Source organism: Aethalodelphis obliquidens, unplaced genomic scaffold (genome assembly GCF_003676395.1).
Source record: "Aethalodelphis obliquidens isolate GAN/ISIS:26980383/991018 unplaced genomic scaffold, ASM367639v1 scaffold48, whole genome shotgun sequence".
NCBI lineage: Eukaryota > Metazoa > Chordata > Mammalia > Artiodactyla > Delphinidae > Aethalodelphis > Aethalodelphis obliquidens.
Window position 1 is genome coordinate 4,248,690 of NW_020837992.1, and position 18,739 is coordinate 4,267,428.

Genomic DNA, 18,739 nt, shown 5'->3' on the forward strand with positions numbered 1-18,739 from the left:
AGCATTTACTGTTTGTAGATTTTGTTTTTTTTGCGGTATGTGGGCCTCTCACTGCTGTGGCCTCTCCCGTTGCAGAGCACAGGCTCCGGACGCACGGGCTCAGCATCCATGACTCACGGGCCCAGCCGCTCTGTGGCATGTGGGATCTTCCTGGACCGGGGCATGAACCTGGGTCCCCTACATCGGCAGGCGGCCTCTCAACCACTGTGCCACTAGGGAAGCCCGTGTTTGTAGATTTTTTGATGGTGATCTTTCTGCCCAGTGTGAGGAGATAACTAATAAGGACCTACTGTTAAAATAGAATTACCATATGACCCAGCAGTCCCACTAATGGGCATATACCCTGAGAAAACCATAATTCAAAAAGAGCCATGTACCAAAATGCTCATTGCAGCTCTATTTACAATAGCCCGGAGATGGAAACAACCTAAGTGTCCATCATCGGATGAATGGATAAAGAAGATGTGGCACATATATACAATGGAATATTACTCAGCCATAAAAAGGAATGAAATTAGGCTTCCCTGGTGGCGCAGTGGTTGAGAGTCTGCCTGCCAATGCAGGGGACACGGGTTTGTGCCCCGGTCCGGGAAGATCCCACATGCCACGGAGTGGCTGGGCCCGTGAGCCATGGCCGCTGAGCCTGCGCTTCTGGAGCCTGGGCTCCGCAACGGGAGAGGCCACAACAGTGAGAGGCCCGCATACCGCAAAAAAAAAAAAAAAAAAAAAAAATTGAGTTATTTGTAGTGAGGTGGATGGACCTAGAGTCTGTCATACAGAGTGAAGTAGGTCAGAAAGACGAAAACAAATACCATATGCTAACACATATATATGGAATCTAAAAAAAAAAAAAAAATTGGTCATGAAGAACCTAGGGGCAAGACGGGAATAAAGACACAGACCTACCAGAGAATGGACCTCATTGTAATTTTGATTTACATTTCTCTAACGATTAGTGATGTTGAGCATACTTTCATGTGTTGGTTGGCAATCTGTGTATCTTCTTTGGAGAAATGTCTGTTTAGGTCTTCTGCCCATTTTTGAATTCGGTTGTTTGTTTTTTTGATATTGAGCGGCATGAACTGCTTGTATATTTTGGAGATTAATCCTTTGTCAGTTGCTTCATTTACAAATACTTTCTCCCATTCTGAGGGTTGTCTTTTCATTTTATTTATGGTTTCCTTTGCTGTGCAAAAGCTTTGAAGTTTCATTAGGTCCTATTTGTTTATTTTAGTTTTTATTTCCATGTCTCTAGGATGTGGGTCAAAAAGGATCTTGCTGTGATTTATGCCATAGAGTGTTCTGCCTATGTTTTCCTCTAACAGTTTTATAGTGCCTGGCCTTACATTTAGGTCTTTAATCCATTTTGAGTTCATTTTCATTTATGATGTTAGGAAATGTTCTAATTTCATTCTTTTACATGTAGCTTTCCAGTTTTCCCAGCATCATTTATTGAAGAGGCTGTGTTTTCTCCATTTGTATATTCTTGCCTCCTTTATCAAAGATAAGGTGACCATATGTGCGTGGGTTTATCTCTGGGCTTTCTATCCTGTTCCATTGATCTATATTTCTGTTTTTGTGCCAGTACCATACTGTCTTGATTATTGTAGCTTTGTAGTATAGTCTGAAGTCAGGGAGTCTGATTCCTCCAGCTCTGTTTTTCTTTCTCAAGATTGCTCTGACTATTCAGGGTCTTTTGTATTTCCATACAAATTGTGAAATTTTTTGTTCTAGTTCTGTGAAAAATGCCAGTGGTAGTTTGATAGGGATTGCATTGAATCTGTAGATTGCTTTGGGTAGTATAGTCATTTTCACAATATTGATTCTTCCAATCCAAGAACATGGTATATCTCTCCATCTGTTTGTGTCATCTTTCATTTCTTTCATCAGTGTCTTATAGTTTTCTGCATACAGGTATTTTGTCTCCTTAGGTAGGTTTACTCCTAGGTATTTTATTATTTTTGTTGCAGTTGTAAATGGGAGTGTTTCCTTAATTTCTCTTTCAGATTTTTCATCATTAGTGTATAGGAACGCAAGAGATTTCTGTGCATTAATTTTGTATCCCACTACTTTCCATGTATTTTGCAACTGACAGTTTGTACCTCTTAATCTCCCTCACCTATTTGTTTCTTCACCCCATTTCCCTCCCCTCTGGCAATCACCTGTTTCTTCTCGGTATCTATAACTCTGTTTCTGTTTTCTTATGTTTGTTCATTTGTTTTGTTTTGTTTTTAGATTCCACAATAAGTGAAATCATGTAGTACTTGCCTTTCTCTGTCTGCCATGTCATTTAGCATAGTACCTCGAGGTCCATCCATGTTGTTGCAGATGGTAAGATATCATTCTTTTTATGCCTCAGGAATATTCCATTGTGTATGTATACCACATCTTCTTTTTCCATTCATTTATTGATGGGTATTTAGGTTGCTTCCATATATTGGCTTTTGTGAATAATGCTACAATGAGCATGGGGTGCATATATCTTTTCTAATTAGTGTTTTCATTTTCTTCAGATGAATGCACAGGAGTGGAATTGCTGTCATGTGGTAGTTCTAGTTTTAATTTTTTTAATTAATTAATTTATTTAATTTTGGTTTCATTGGGTCTTTGTTGCTGCATGCAGGCTTTCTCTAGTTGTGGAGACCGGGGGCTACTCTTTGTTGTGGTGTGCGTGCTTTTCATGGCAGTGGCTTCTCTTGTTGCGGAGCATGGGCTCTAGGCATGCAGGCTTCAGTAATTGTGGCATGCAGGCTCAGTAGTTGTGGCTCATGGGCTCTAGAGTGCAGGCTCAGTTGTTGTGGCACACAGGCTTAGTTGCTCTGCAGCATGTGGGATCTTCACACAGCAGGGCTCGAACCCACGTGCCCTGCATTGGCAGGCAGATTCTTAACCACTGCACCACCAGGGAAGTCCCTAGTTTTAATTTTTTGAAAAATCTTCATACTGTTTTCCACAGTGGGTACAATTTACATTCCCAACAACAGTGCATGAGAGTTCCCTTTTCTCCACATCCTTCCTAACACTTGTTATTTGTTTCTTTTGATATTAACCATGCTGACAGGTGTTAGGAGATATCTCACTATGGCTTTGATTCTCATTTCTCTGGTGATTAATGATGCTGAGCATCTTCTCACATGCCTGCTGGTCATCTGTATGTATTCTTTGGAAAATGTCTATTCAGATCCTCTGCCCATTTTTTAATTGGATTGTTTGTTTTTTTGATGTTGAGTTGTATGAGTTCTTTGTATCTTTCAGCCTTTCTTTGTCTTTTGATTGGAGCATTTAGTCCATTTACATTTAAAGTAATTATTCATAGATATGGACCTATTGCCATTTTGTTAATTTTGGGGGATTGTTTTGTTGTGTAGTTCTTCTTTCTTCTTTTCCTCTCCTCTTTTGCAATTTGATGACTTTCTTTAGCATTATTTTTGGATTTCTTTCTCTCTTTTTTTGTGTGTATCTATTATAGGTTTTGGTTTGTGGTCACCATGAGGTTCATATATAACAGCTCTCTATCTATCTATCTATCTATATATCATCTATCTATCTATCTCTCATCTATGATTACATATAGATGTATATATGATTAATTGATGATCTCTTAAGTTCGAATGTATTCTAACAACCCTGCAAATTTACTCCTCCCACAACAATGTTGAATATTTTTGATGTCATATTTTACATCTTTTTGTTTTTTGTATCCCTTAACTACTTATTTTGTATATAGATGATTTCCCTACTTTTGTCTTTTAACCTTCCTGCTAGCTTTATAAATAGTTGATCTACTATTTTGCCTTTACCAGTGAGATATTTTCTTTCATAATTTTCACATTTCTAATTGTGGCCTTTTCTTTTCCACTTAAAGAAGTTCCTTTAACGTTTCTTGTAAAGCCAGTTTAGTGGTGCTGAACTCTTTCAGTTTTTATTTGTCTGTAAAACTCTCCTTCAAATATGAGTGATAACTTTGCCAGGTAGAATATTCTTGTTTGTAGATTTTCCCCTTTTATCATTTGATTGTATTGTGCCACTCCCTTCTGGCCTGCAAAGTTTCTGTTAAAGAGTCAGCTGATATTCTTATGGAGGTTCCCTTGTACGTAACTAGTTGCTTTTCTCTTGCTGTTTTTAATATTCCCTCTTAATCGTTCACTTTTTGCCACTCTAATAGTATGTGTTTTGGTGTAAATCTCTTTGGGTTCATCTTGTTTGTGATTCTCTGTACTTCCTTACTTGGATGTCTGTTTCCTTCCCCAGGTTAAGGAAGTTTTCCACTATTATTTCTTCAAATAAGTTCTCTGCCCCTTGGTCTCTGTCTTCTCCTTCTGGGACCCCCATCATGTGAATGTTAGTATGCTTGATATTGTTCCAGAGGTTTCTTAAACTATCCCCATTTAAAAAAACTTTTTTCTCTTTTCTGTTCGGCTTAAGAGATTTCCATAACTTTGTCTTTCAAATCACTGATCTACTCCTCTGCATCATCTAATCTACTGTTGATTCCTTCTAGTGTATTTTTAATTTCAGTTATTGTATTCTTCAGCTTTGTTTGGTTCTTCTTTATATTTTCTATTCCTTTGTTAAACTTCTCACTGTGCTCATCCATTCTTCCCCTGAGTTCAGTGAGTATCTTTATGACCATTACCTTGAACTCTTTATCATGTAGTTTTCTTACCTCCACTTCAGTTATTTCTTTTATGGAAATTTTGTCTTGTTCAATCATTTGGAACATACACCTCTGTTTCCTCATTTTGCCCAATATTCAGTGTTTATATCTGTGTGTTAAGTTGGTCCATTATGTTTCCTGATCTTGAAGAAGTGCCCATGGTAGGAAACATCCCGTGGTTCCAGCAGCATGCTCCCCTTTGGTCATGAACGCTGTATGCTCTATGGGCGCCCCCTATGTGTGATGCTTGTGCCCTTCTTTTGTGGTGGTATCAACTACTGTGGGCACACTGGTATGTGGGGCTGACAACTAGCCAAGTTGGCTGCTAGGCCATGCTTTGTACAGTAGCTGTGGGCCCACTGGAGGGCTGGGTAAGCTTCCTTCATGGTTGGCTGCACACCCAGGGGGATGTGGGGCTGATGCTGGTCCACTGAAGGGTAAGACTGTGTCCCTGTGTGGCTGTCTGCATAGCCTGGTGGTGGTGGTGGGCTCAGCATTGGTGCTGGGCCACTAGTATGAGTGGCTGGGTCCCCATGAGGCTGTCTACATGACCCTGGGGGCTCAGGGCTCATGCAAGCCCACCGTAGGTTGGGGCCAGGTCCCTATGTGGCTGTCTGCATGGCCCAGAGGGACTCAGGGCAGGTGCTGTCCTGCTGGTGGGTGGGGCCAGGTCCCCACATGGCTGTGTACATGTCTGGGTTGGGTTGGGCTGGTACAGGCCCACTGGTGGTGGTAAGCCTCCAGCACGAATAGGCTAGAGGGAGGATTTCCAAATGGCATTTGCTAGCACTGTTGTTATCTCGGTAGAGTGAGCTCCCCAGAGTGGCTGCTAACAGTGTCTAAGGGGAATCCCAGTTGCCTGCTGCCTCTCTGGGAGGCTCTTCAAGATCAGCAAGTAGGTCGGACTGAAGCTCTTTCCAAACTACTGCCTCTGTGCTGGGACTCGGAGCATATGAGACTTTGCACGTGCCCTATAAGAGTGACATTTTTGTTTCCTATAACCCTCTGGCACTCCCGAACATAAGCCCCACTGGGTTTCAAAGCTAGGGGGCTCATCTCCCTGGAGCAGGACCCCTGGCTGGGGAGCCCAGTGAAGTGCTCAGACTCCTCACTCCTCGGGGAGGACCTTTATGATTGTGATATTCTTCCCATTTGTGGGTCACCAACCAAGGCTGTGGGTCTTGACTGTACCATGTCTCTACCTCTCCTATTCATCTCATTATGGTTCCTTCTTTATCTCTTTAGTTATGGAAATTTTTTTTTTTCCGCTAGCATTCAGGTCATTTTCATAGGTAGTTGCTCTGTAAGTAGTTGTAATTTTGGTGTGTCCATGGGAGGAGGTGAGTTTAGGGTCTTCCTATTGCTACCATCTTGAACATCTTTCCCTAAAAAGACAGATTCTTAAATTCCATTCTCAAGAACTCTCTGATATGTTGAGGTAGAGTCCAGAGGTCTATTTTTAACAAACCCATCAGAATATTTTGATGTAGCAGGACCACAGACCATATTTTGAGAAATGCCACTTTACCTTGTTGGTTTTTATTTTAAAAAGAGAACTTAGTCTAATTTTGAGACCATTACAACTGAAAAGCAGGCTTTGCTTGGAAGGTATCAGTGGCAAGGCAGAGAAAGAAAGCAAAACAAAGGATGGGCTTGTTCGCCGAAAACAAATAGACTGCCAGTTATTTCTCTAGCAAAAATGGTCTTGCTTGGGATCAGCAGAGAATTGCGGTTTGGGGTCTGCAGCCATGGTGAGCCACATGCAAGTCCCCGCATAGCAAAGGAAGGAGAACTGTTTTAACAGAAGGGAAAAGAAAGTTGTAAGGGCTCTAGCAAACAAAGAGTCCATGGCTTTTCCTTGCTGATTTGCTGCTAGGAAAGAAGAGGAGTCTTTCTTCTTGCTGTTGAGCTCTGCTGTCATCACAGTGTGTGAAAGCTCCCCCTTCTGGTCTCCAGACTCTATTTAATTATTTAATTTAAGGTTTCTATTTATTAATTTTTACAAGGTAAATGAGATAAAATTAAGTAGAAAATTAATACTTTAAATTCAGAATCATAATTTATTAATTTCTTTGTTCTATGTATAGAAATGAGCCAGAAATATGCATTTATTCAAGAGACAAAATACCCGTTGTATACCTAAAGAGAGTTAAAATGATATTCCTGTTTTCTTATGGTGTGGCCCAAGTGGTTCCAAGGCTGGAACATGGTTATCCTAATTCCTAACCTTTCCATAACTTTCCTGTTGAAGAGTCAACAATAATTTAAGGTATGATAATTTAAAATAATTATAAGCAATATATTTATATTCCCTTGCTTTACATAAAAAGGGAAGTCAGAGAATTTTAAATAATAAGATGTTGTAGGAGAGGTATCAATAATTTTTGATGGAAGACATGACTCATCTTTGCTAGAAGCAAAGTTTCAACTAACGGTAAAATATCAATTTCTTTTTTTCTTTTTCTAATTTCAGAAGTAAAGTGTAGCCTCCCACAGATTATGAATGGAATCAAGAAGGAACTGAAAATAAGAAAAGTATATCACTCTGGAGATAATGTAACTTTGGAGTGTGAAGATGGGTATACTCTGGAAGGCAGTCCCTGGAGTCAGTGCCAGGAAGATGACCTGTGGGACCCTCCTCTGGCCATATGTACCTCTCGTAAGTGCAAGTGCAAGGAATGTAGGTCCTTCCCAGCCCTGGTTACTGTTCATTCATTCATCTGTACTGACACTGAATGTGGTGGTGTGCCATATGGTGTGCATTAGCTAAGAGCTAAGGAGTGCAGTAAGAGTCCCTAATTCTTCCCCAAAAGCCCTTAGCAATGAGAATAAGGCAAGCCTTGCTCCTCACACTTCTTAACCCATCCATCTCTCCTCAGGGACTCCTCTGAACCTTTTTTGCCCATTATCACTCTATTGCTGCATACATTGCACAGTAATAATTTGATTACATCCTATGGGTCTTAAAATTCAGTAGCAGATTAGTGGTAGAGCAGGCCTTCAAGAATGTTTTCAGCATGAGTCGGGGATCACCTTCCAACTTGCAGAGACTAGCTGGCCGGTCTCCCACACTGGTGTAGACTACAGGATTTTAACCTGGTACATTGGATACAGTGATTTAGGAATCATGTGTCATTGAGATCTGTAGAAGGGTAGCCTTCTGCTGGCAACTAGAGGGTGATGTAAAATAGAAAATCCTAAACCTTAAACTTGTACACATCAAGTAACAGATGAGCAAAATGAATAATGAATAACCTTCCTTAATCTAAATTAGTCTTAGCCTTCTCTTCTCCCCCATTCTTATCACTCTTACTTAAATTATGTGGTTGAATACCAAGACTGTTCAAGATACAATTTTTTTACAGTTAATGCCTTAAATGCATTAACAAAGCTCACTCGCAAATAATATTTCTAAATTATAAACTTGATACTCCCTTAATATCAAATTATATTCATTTCTTTGGCAAAAAGATCACTGCCTATCTGAATGTCTTTTGAGTATTCTAACGATGTGGCTGTGAGAGACAGAAAATTCACATAATGTCGGGGGACTGACCTGCCAGATATTAAAATAGAAAGTCACAATACATAAATCATTTTATATCACCGAAAATAGACTTATCTTTATTAAAAATGGAATAAAGTAGATATTAATTAAATAGAGCTAGTATAAATAGAAATTAAAGTATCTTACAGAAAACAATCTAATAACGGAGACACCATCAATCCAAGGGGAAGAAAAAGATGATCAAATAGTATACGTAGCACTGAAAAAATTTGGAACCTTTCTTTATATCTTACAATAAATACCAGATTTAATAAATAGTTAAAAGTTTTAAAAGTCAACATAGGAAAGCTAAAGTAGAAAAGGAAAAAAAAGAAGATAAAACAGCTAGAAAAAGAAAAACAACTTTTGGAAAATTTTGATATGATAGAGAAAATTATAAAAGGTCAACAAATTTGACTTAGAACTTATGAACTTTTAAAAGTAAATAAGAAAGCAGTAGACAGATGAGAAATATGTTAAAAATATAATGAAGTGTTAATAATGTTATACACATAGCAGTAGTGTTGGTTGTGGTAATAATAAAGGTTGTAAAAGTTAACATATGTTGAGCACTTAATTCAACTGTTCAAAGATTAGATATTCTATAACTATGTAAAAACTTAGATGCATGAGAAAATGTACTAGAAGGGAATGTACTAAAGTATTTCAGGATAGTAGGATTATGGATGATATTTTTCTTTTGTTCTGTTTTATAAACTCTCTGCTCTAATTATACTACTTTTATGACAAAACAGTAATTTTAAAAGAAAAAAACAGACTTTGCTGCGTACACAAAATAATATGAGATTGTGTGACTAAAACCAATGGCTTTTTATATTAGAGAAAAGTTAAGAATCTGTACAGAAAAAAATCAGGATGAATTATAACTGGCTGAGAGCTCCTGTTTGATCATATTGTGTGCCAGACTGATGTTTTTTGTGGCTTTTGCTTCCTTTTAGGCACGAGTGATGAGCTCATAGCTGGTAAGTTTTATGAAGGGTTTGCTGAGAAAACATCCTTAACAGTAGGTATCCACTGATAATAAGTGAAATGTAAAAAGAGAGATCAAAATATCCTAGACTGCAATTTTAATTAGAAAGAAAAGAATAATGAATTCAGGCCATAGTGTAGCAAAACTGGTATCCTTATATGCATATAGAGTGAGTGTCCTTTATCAAAGTTCCCTTACTATCTTTGAACCATTATAAAAAAAGAAGCATTCTTCCTATTTTAATGTGTCTGGAGAAGGCAACTTGCTCTTTAGTTTATAACCTGGGAATAGTCTTCAGGATGGTAGTCATGTCCATTTGCATAAATTGAAAGCCACAAAGACAAATTTTCTAAGCCCATTTCTGTGATCTGCCTATGTGAGAGGAATAGTTTTGTGGTAGAGTTTCTAAGAGAATCAGTAGAGTCTGCTGCATAGAGTAGCTCGTGCCTTGCGCCTCACACAAGAGACATGCAGGGTCATGGCGAGCTGAGCAGAGGAGCTCCAGTGCTTGTTCTCACCCACTTATTGAAATGCTGCTGTTGGACAAAGGTCACAAACTGCTCTCTCACTGCTCATTTATAACCCTGGGGTAATAAGACTAATATGCTAGATTAAACCTGGAGCAGAGGGGAAATCTTAAAGATAAGCCTGTGGGGGGCGTGTTTTAAAAACAGAATTTATACTTACTTTTTATTGTTTTTTTTTTTTTTTTTTTTTTTTGCGGTACGCGGGCCTCTCACTGTTGTGGCCTCTCTCGTTGCGGAGCACAGGCTCCGGACGCGCAGGCTTAGCGGCCATGGCTCACGGGCCTAGCCGTTCCGCGGCATGTGGGATCTTCCCGGACCGGGGCACGAACCCGTGTCCCCTGCATCGGCAGGCAGACTGTCAACCGCTGTGCCACCAGGGAAGCCCTATACTTACTTTTTAAAAACTCATTAAGACACAGTTTGAAACCTACAGTTTATATTTTCCATGCATTAATTACCATGTTTTACTGCCTAGGCATGTTCTTTGGTATGATCCTCTTGATTTTACCTGTCATTGTTTCCTGTTTGATAATTCTAAAGCGCAAAAAAGGGTAAGTACGGCCATATTCTCCTAGAATATGTTTATAACTCTATTTGCTGCTTCTTGGAAGCCAAAGAGATGTAAAAGATGTTGACCTAAAACAGATAGACTGCCAGTTATTTCTCCAGCAAAAATGGGTTTATTTGGAATCCACAGAGAATAGCAATTTGAAGTCTGCAACCATGGTGAGTCATATGCAAGTCCCTGCATGACAAGGGAAGGAGAGTGCTTTTCTTGGGAGGAAAAGGAAGTTGGGCAGGCTGTAGTAAACAAAGAGTCCATGAGTTTTCATTGGCTGAGCCCTTTCCAGGAAAGAAAAGGAGTCTTTCTTCTTCCTGCTAGTCTCTGTTGTCTTCCTAGGGCAGGAGAACTCCCCCTTCTGGTCCCTCAACTCTATTTATTTTTGGTTTATGGGGATTAACTTTTTACAAAGAAAACCTCAAAAAAGAAGTACTGCATAAACAGAGGTGATAATTCTTATAAAGAAGGCTGATGACACATATTAGGCATAAAGAAGGATTTATACTATTAAAAACAAAAAAATTCAGCTGGGTAAACTTGAAGATCTAATTGGCTTTATTAAAAGATTCATGGATTGGGCAGCATCCCATTTAGCAACTAGAAGGATGCACAGAGCAGTTGTACAAACGGAAGGTTTTCATAGGAAGAAGGGTGGGGCAAAGGAGCTATTCAGGGAAACAAGGATTATTTTTAAATCAGGACATCTTCTTTGGAGGCAGGGCAGAGGTGTTAGACAGCAAGGATTTATGAAATTGATTACCTCTTCTTCCTCTGGGAGGTGGAGAGGACCTACATAACAGATTACCTTATTGATGCTGACCAGAAAATTTCAGACTGGTTGATTAAGATTAATTTCTGCAGGTCAAAACTGCAATTAAGTCTTGGGATCAAATGGTTCCATTTTGTGTCTGTTACTTTCTTTAAAAAAATATATATGATAAGAAGAACACTTTTTTTAAAAGCATAGAATTTATGAAGGACTCAAATTTTGCAAAAGAGAAAATAGAAGGAATTTTTACAAGGGTGTTGATGAGAATGTTGGTATCCTTGTTTTGCTAAAACATTTCAGACTCCAACCTCTATACACTGACCCTATCAGGGCACGAGAAGTTAGAAAGTGTGTCCCACTGGCACACATACCCAGGCTGTCAGTGTGGAAGAATTAAGGTTTTGCATGGGTATTTTAAAAAGATAATAATCTTTGAGATTGGTTCAAGATGAAGGAGTAGAATGACCACTCTCACTCCCTCTTTTGAGAACACCAGAATCAAAACTAACTGCTGAACAATCATCAACAGGAAGACACTGGAACTCACCAGAAAAGATACCCCACATGCAAAGACAAAGGAGAAGCAACAATGAGACTGTAGGAGGGGCGCAACCACAATAAAATCAAATCCCACCCAGTCACACTGGGTGGGTGACTCACAAACTGGAGGACACTTATACCATAGAAGTCCAGCCACTGGAGTGAAGATTCTGAGCCCCACGTCAGGCTTCTGAACCTGGGGGTCCGGCAATGGCAGGAGGAATTCCTAGATAATGACACTTTGAAGGCTAGCGGGATTTGATTGCAACATTTTGACAGGACAGGGGGAAACAGAGACTCCACTCTTGGACGGCACACACAAAGTAGTGTCTACATTGGGACTGAGAAAAAGGAGCAGTGACCCCATAGGAGACTGAACCAGACCTACCTGCTAGTGTTGGAGGGTCTCCTGCAGAGGTGGGGGTTGGCTGTGCCTCACCGTGAGGACAAAGACACTGGCAGCAGAAGTTCTGAGAAGTACTCCTTGGTGTGAGCCCTCCCAGAATCCACCATTAGCTCCACCAAAGAGCCCAGCTAGGCTCCAGTGTTGGGTCGCCTTAGGCCAAAAAAACAACAGGGAGGGAACCCAGCCCCACCCATCAGCAGACAAGCAGATTAAAGTTTTACTGAGCTCTGCCCACCAGAGCAACAGCCAGCTCTACCCACCACCAGTCCCTCCCATCAGGAAACGTGCACGAGCCTCTTAGATAGCCTCATCCACCAGAGGGCAGACAGCAGACAGCAGAAGATACATATCCTGTCTAAACTCTACTTTCCTTCCCTACAAAATAGGGAAAATAATAGATTCTACCTCACTTAACACAGGTTCTCACATATGGTGAATGTCAGAAAAGTGAACTCTATTTATTGTTATTTACACATGATTGTTATTATTGACATTTAAAAGTAATTAAGTACTTCTGTATACTCTCAGTTCTATATACCTTCATGAAAACTACTGCTGCTCTCCTAACTGTGGGTATTAACGGTACAGAAAACAAAACTTACATCTTCACTACATGGAAAGAAAGAAGCCTTGTGTAAAATTGCAGTGCAAAGCCATTCAGATTGTGAAGCCTAACTAAATGTCACAGTATTGTGGTGAACAATATTTACTAATCAAAATTACATTGGAAATAGTGAAATGTGTCATTTTAAGTATGGACACTTGTCTATAAGCAAGTTAGAATCTTCTGACACAATGAATAGGATGGTTTTTTTATTATTTCCTAATGCAAGTTTTTACTTAGACTTGAAATGTGGGATTTGGTTTTTCTTTTTAGATATCTTCAAAGATTTGAGAAACTTGAAGTAAAGTATGGCCTAAATTTCAAAATGAAAGCTACTCATTTCTTTCAACACTGAAAGTTATATATTTAAAATATTTTTCCTATTTTTCTCCATTGTCAATTAGCAACAATACAGATGAAAACTTGAAAGAAGCAGTTATCCATCTGCATCCCAAAGAAGGCAGTGGTGTCCATCCTCATACTCTGCAAACAAATCAGGAAAATATCAGGTACCTAATACATAAACTGAATTCAAAACGTTTTCAACAACTCAAATGTTGAAAATGAAAGTAGGATTTGAATATGCTATGGCACTAGTTGGATCACTGATAAAAAGGAGATGGAATGTACTTCAGGAGCTGGAAACGCCTTTGTGGTTTTTTTCTTGGATTGTTGTTTCCAGTGATTTTGGGGTGATGACTGTCAGTGCTCTGCACAGGCAGTTTCTTTTCAAAGCTTTCCTACATTTTTGTGCATTTATGCTATGAACCTTTGAGAATAGTAAGCTTTTCTTTTTCTTTTGGAACCCAAGCATTTGCTCAAGGTGCATCTCAATCTGTGCACATTGACCGTTGATCGCCTTTTTAAAAACAGGTAGGAATTCCTTAATGAAATTGTCTCAAATTTCCCTTTTAAAATTGGAATTTTGGCCACAGTATTTCACAGGAGTAAGGTTAATCATTTGTGGCAACATATGGTTGACAACGAGTGAGTTAGAGTCTGTAAAAAATTACGACCTGTGCACCCAGACCAGGTGCAGGGGCAGAGAGGGCAATATAGCCATCTCCAGTGTCACAGAACCATGTTAAAGGACATGAGAATATTCAGTGATGCACGTAACACATGATGTTGGGAAGTCTTGTGAGGTGGAAGGAAAACAATGATGAGGGATCCAGTGGCAGTAATAACTGCGAGTGACAGGTGAGCTGATGAGCCTCATCAGGGGTGTCCATTAGTACAGGAACAGTGTTCCTGGCCTTGAGAAACAGGAGAGGCTTCAGCATGGCCAAGGGAGCATTTGGATATCTTGAACTAAACAGTAACTTCTTTCAATCTTACTGCGAGTAGGGGAGGAGGACATGCTATCTGAAGCTGACCCTCCTCCAAACCTCGAGCTCCTGTTTATTTCCTCTTACAAAACCATCAATCAGAAAAGAGACTCAAGGAATCATTTTATGTGTTATGAGGGACCTTTGTGTGTTCCAGAATGAGGCTCTTTTTATTTAGTTGCTCAATTCTTTTTTTTAATTTTTTTTTTATTTTTGGCTGCGTTGGGTCTTTGTTGCTGTGTGCGGGGCTTTCTCTAGTTGCAGCGAGCAGGGGCTACTCTTCGCTGCAGTGCACAGTCTTCTCATTGTGGTGGCTTCTGTTGTTGCAGAGCACAGGTTCTAGGCACATGGGCTCAGTAGTTGTGGCCCGCAGGCTCTAGAGCGCAGGCTCAGTAGTTGTGGCGCACAGGCTTACTTGCTCCACGGCATGTGGGATCTTCCCGGACCAGGGCTCAAACTCGTGTCCCCTGCATTGGCAGGCAGATTCTTAACCACTGCACCACCAGGGAAGCCCACTTGCTCAATTCTGAGAACTCTTCCTTTGACAAAAGAAGCAATGAGGAAAGGTCAAGTTATTGTTAGTCTCATCGATTTATGATGTCGACTGAAAAGAACGCACAACGTGAGAGTTGTGAGTTAAGTTTTATTGGGGGCAAAATGAGGACTAACACCCGGGAGACAGCATTCAGATATCTCTGAGAAATCGCTACGAAGAGCAGGGGGGCAGGTCAGTATATATGTGATTTTGGGGGTGGGGGCGTATATGCAGTCAAGCCTACATTTTTGCAGAAGGCTGCTGCTGGTCTTGTGAAGGTTGCTGCTAGTTACAAGGAGCAGACATCACCATGAAAACTTTCAGTACTTACCTAGATAGGAGGAGATGCAAGAATAAAAATAAAATCTCATATAATCTTCTCCTGAAAATATCTAACTATCTGAAGGCCTGTTCTGCCAGTTTTTTCCAAAGCACAGAGCGCCTCATTCCCGATCTCCACCCTGAACTCCTTTCAGGGGATGTTGAAAGTCAGCAGCTGCAGCAGCTCATGATTTAATCCTTGTAGAGGTAGATGGCAAGTGCCAATTGGTAGTTGGCAATGCTATACTTTTTTGTGCCTGACATAGCAGCCACAACAGAGGACAGTAAACACTTCTTTTATTTATTTATTTATTTATTTATGGCTGTGTTGGGTCTTCGTTGCTGCACGTGGGCTTTTCTCTAGTTGTGGTGAGCCGGGGCTACTCTTTGTTGCCATGCACAGGCTTCTCATTGTGGTGGCTTCTCTTGTTGTGGAGCATGAGCTCTAGGTGTGTAGGATCAGTAGTTGTAGTTCATGGGCTCTAGAGCACAGACGCAGTAGTTGTGACGCATGGGCTTAGTTGCTCCATGGCATGTGGGATCTTCCCAGACCAGGGCTCGAACCTGTGTCCCTTGCATTGGCAGGTGGATTTGTAACCACTGTGCCACCGGGGAAGTCCAAGTAAACACTTCTTTTAAAACTTGTAATTTATGTGCAATGCTAGCATCATGATTATCAGCATATAAATTCTGGGTAGTTCAGTTGTTGACCACGCTGTCATCTAAATAAAAATATCTTGTTATTTCAGTGTCCTTCCTTGACAAAGTACTATAAAGCTGGAGAACACCTCCAATTAAAATGTTGATTGGAAAAGAGCCAATTCATTTCAACAGAATAAGGTCTGAGACTCATAAAATCTTTGAAGTGACTTCACAGAGATGCAAACATGTGCACTTGAAGATGCTGAACCTCTACCAGTACCTAGTGGAGCACCTTCCTCTTAGCTTGGATTACGGTCACCCCTTCACCCTCTTCTCTTGTGCAGAAAGCACACATTATCTAGTCAGGGGAAAGCTACACTTAGGATTTTATAAATAGTCTAACTATTTAAAGGAAAAAAGTGTTGCCTAGGATTTCTGTTTGTAAGTTGGTCATTTTTTTTTCAAATGTTTATAATAAGAATGGGCTCATTAGGGCAAATTTGGAAAATGCAGGGAGAAGATATGAAGAAAAGTCACATTAATTATACTACCCAGTGGTAACCATTGTTAATATTTTAATTCATGTTCTGCTAATCTTTATATATGTTTCTTTATACACATGTTTTTATTTCTTAAATATTTTCTTTTTTATTGAATAGAATCCACTCATTTTAGACACTTTGGAGAAAAATGTACGGTATATCAGTTTTCACTTTCTCAAAGAAAAATAAATTAATTTCTGTTTATTAAAAAGGCATTGGGGGCTTCTCTGGTGGTGCAGTGGTTGAGAGTCCACCTGCCGATGCAGGGGACACGGGTTCGTGCCCCGGTCCGGGAAGATCCCACATGCTGCGGAGCGGCTGGGCCCGTGAGCCATGGCCGCTGAGCCTGTGCGTCTGGAGCCTGTGCTCCGCAACGGGAGAGGCCACAACAGTGAGAGGCCCACATACCACAAAAAAAAAAAAAAAAGAAAAGAAAAGGCATTGGGAGTTCCCTGGTGGTCCAGCGGTTAAGACTCCATGCTCCCAATGCAGGGGGCCCAGGCTGGATCCCTGGTCAGGGAACTAGATCCCGCATGCCACAACGAAGAGCCTGCATGCCACAACCAAAGATCCCGCACGCCACAATGAAGAGGCAATGAAGATCCTGCGTGCTGCAACTAAAGACCCAGCACAGCCAAATAAATAAATAAATATTTTAAAAAATGTATTAAATGATTATAGGGGAGATGGGTCAATGCTATTCAAGAGAAATAGCTGGAAGAAAAATTAAGCTTTGGATATTTCCTAAGCTCTATTTCAAAAGTGCTTTGACCTGTGTTATTAATTTTAAAATACGAAAATTTAAATAAAAATAATTTCTATCATAAAAATAACTAGCTTACTTTTGTATCAATTCAGAATATACTAAATTAACTAGGAAAGCATGACTTTTAATAATTTATCAAGCTAATAATGTCAGGGAGGAAAAATTTCCCTCTGGAAATTCTTATAGCTGGTCTAAGAATTAAATTGACATCAGACAGATTAACAGGAGAAAATCAAACCAATTTTAATAACATGTTTATGTGGGAAAAACCCAGGAAAACTGAGTAACTCCCAAAATGGTCAGAGCACTCCCCTTAAATACCATTTTCAGCTAAAGACAAAGGAGGTATGTTGAGGGTAGTGGTTTGGGACTTTAAAGGGGAGGAAGGTAATTTACATGGAGGTGGAAAAACAAATGTTTGAAAAATGCTTGCTGGGCCAGGCAGAGATAATGAGACTCAGAGTAGACTCTGATCTCTAGGCCGTGCCAAGTTCCCCCACACACACACCGCTCCCACCACTTTAGCCCATATTCTTTGCACATATCTCTGGTTATAGTCCTATTCCAGGAACAATCACTTTATCTAAATTTTTTTAAGCAGCTAAGAGGGTGGTAACAAGAAAAAACTTCCTGAGCTTTCTGTTTCTTAAAAATAATCAGCCTAGGGCTTCCCTGGTAGTGCAGTGGTTAAGAATCTGCCTGCCAACGCAGGGGACATGGATTCGAGCCCTGGTCCGGGAAGATCCCACATGCCGTGGAGCAACTAAGCCCATGCACCACAACTACTGAGCCTGTGCTCTAGAGCCTGCGAGCCACAGCTACTGAGCCTGCATGCCACAGCTACTGAAGCCGATGCGCTTAGAGCCCATGCTCCGCAACAAGAGAAGCCACCGCAATGAGAAGCCCGCGCACCACAACGAAGAGTAGCCCCCACTCGCAGTAACTAGAGAAAGCCCGCACGCAGCAACGAAGATCCAATGCAGCCAAAAATAAATAAATAACTTTACTTAAAAAAAAATAATAATCAGCCTAATAATCCTCATGCCAATGAGACACATTTCCAGGTGGCACATTTTATTCCCCTACAATAAACATGTACTGACACCTTCTAAATAAGTAGCCCTGGAACCTTTAATGCATCCACATCCTTATAGATCAAAACTTTATTTGGTATAATATTATCAGCCACTCTAATGATCTCTAAAAAATATCAAAGCTTTCTGGATATTTAACAATAGATTGGTATAAGACTACTGCTAATTTCTGTGTAATTCTGGGTTTTAAAGTATATTCTTTCACATTTACCTTGATAAATATAAAGAGTGAACTGGACATCAACTTGACTTTCAATTTAAAATCATACAAGATAGAAAAATAAAACAGTATAAGCGGACCCGGGGAAGATGGCGGAAGAGTAAGACGCGGAGATCACCTTCCTCCCCACAGATACACCAGAAATACATCTACACGTGGAACAACTCCTACAGAACACCTACTGAAGGCTGGCAGAAGACCTCAGACCTCCCAAAAGGCAAGAAACTCCCCACGTACCTGGGTAGGGCAAAAGAAAAAACAGAGACAAAAGAATAGGGACGGCACCTGCACCAGTGGGAGGGAGCTGTGAAGGAGGAAAAGTTTCCACACACTAGGAAGCCCCTTCGCGGGCGGAGACTGCGGGAGGCGGAGGGGGGAGCTTCGGAGCCGCGGAGGAGAGCACAGCAACGGGTGCGGAGGGCAAAGCGGGGAGATTCCCGCACAGAGGATCGGTGCCGACCGGCACTCACCAGCCCGAGAGGCTTGTCTGCTCACCCGCCGGGGCGGGCGGGGCTGCGAGCTGAGACCGGAGCGCAGGGAGAGGACTGGGGTTGGCGGCTTGAACATAGCCTGAAGGGGTTAGTGCACCACAATTAGCCGGGAGGGAGTCCGGGGAAAAGCCTGCACCTGCCGAAGAAGCAGGAGACTTTTCCTTCTCTCTTTGTTTCCTGGGGCGTGAGGAGAGGGG

The 18,739-nt window shown here is 40.8% G+C and overlaps 1 protein-coding gene across 1 annotated transcript in view; it reads left to right on the plus strand.

Moving 5' to 3' along the window:
- LOC113607474 (complement receptor type 1) overlaps positions 1-16,182 on the plus strand; it is a 106,434-nt gene extending 90,252 nt beyond the window's left edge. Inside the window, exons 19-23 of the mRNA XM_027082866.1 lie at positions 7,131-7,316; positions 9,164-9,187; positions 10,198-10,273; positions 13,008-13,112; positions 15,537-16,182. Coding sequence (XP_026938667.1) covers positions 7,131-7,316; positions 9,164-9,187; positions 10,198-10,273; positions 13,008-13,112; positions 15,537-15,549 — 404 coding nt within the window. The 3' untranslated portion in view covers positions 15,550-16,182. The remainder of the gene's footprint in view (positions 1-7,130; positions 7,317-9,163; positions 9,188-10,197; positions 10,274-13,007; positions 13,113-15,536) is intronic.
- The last annotated feature ends 2,557 nt before the right edge of the window (positions 16,183-18,739 follow it).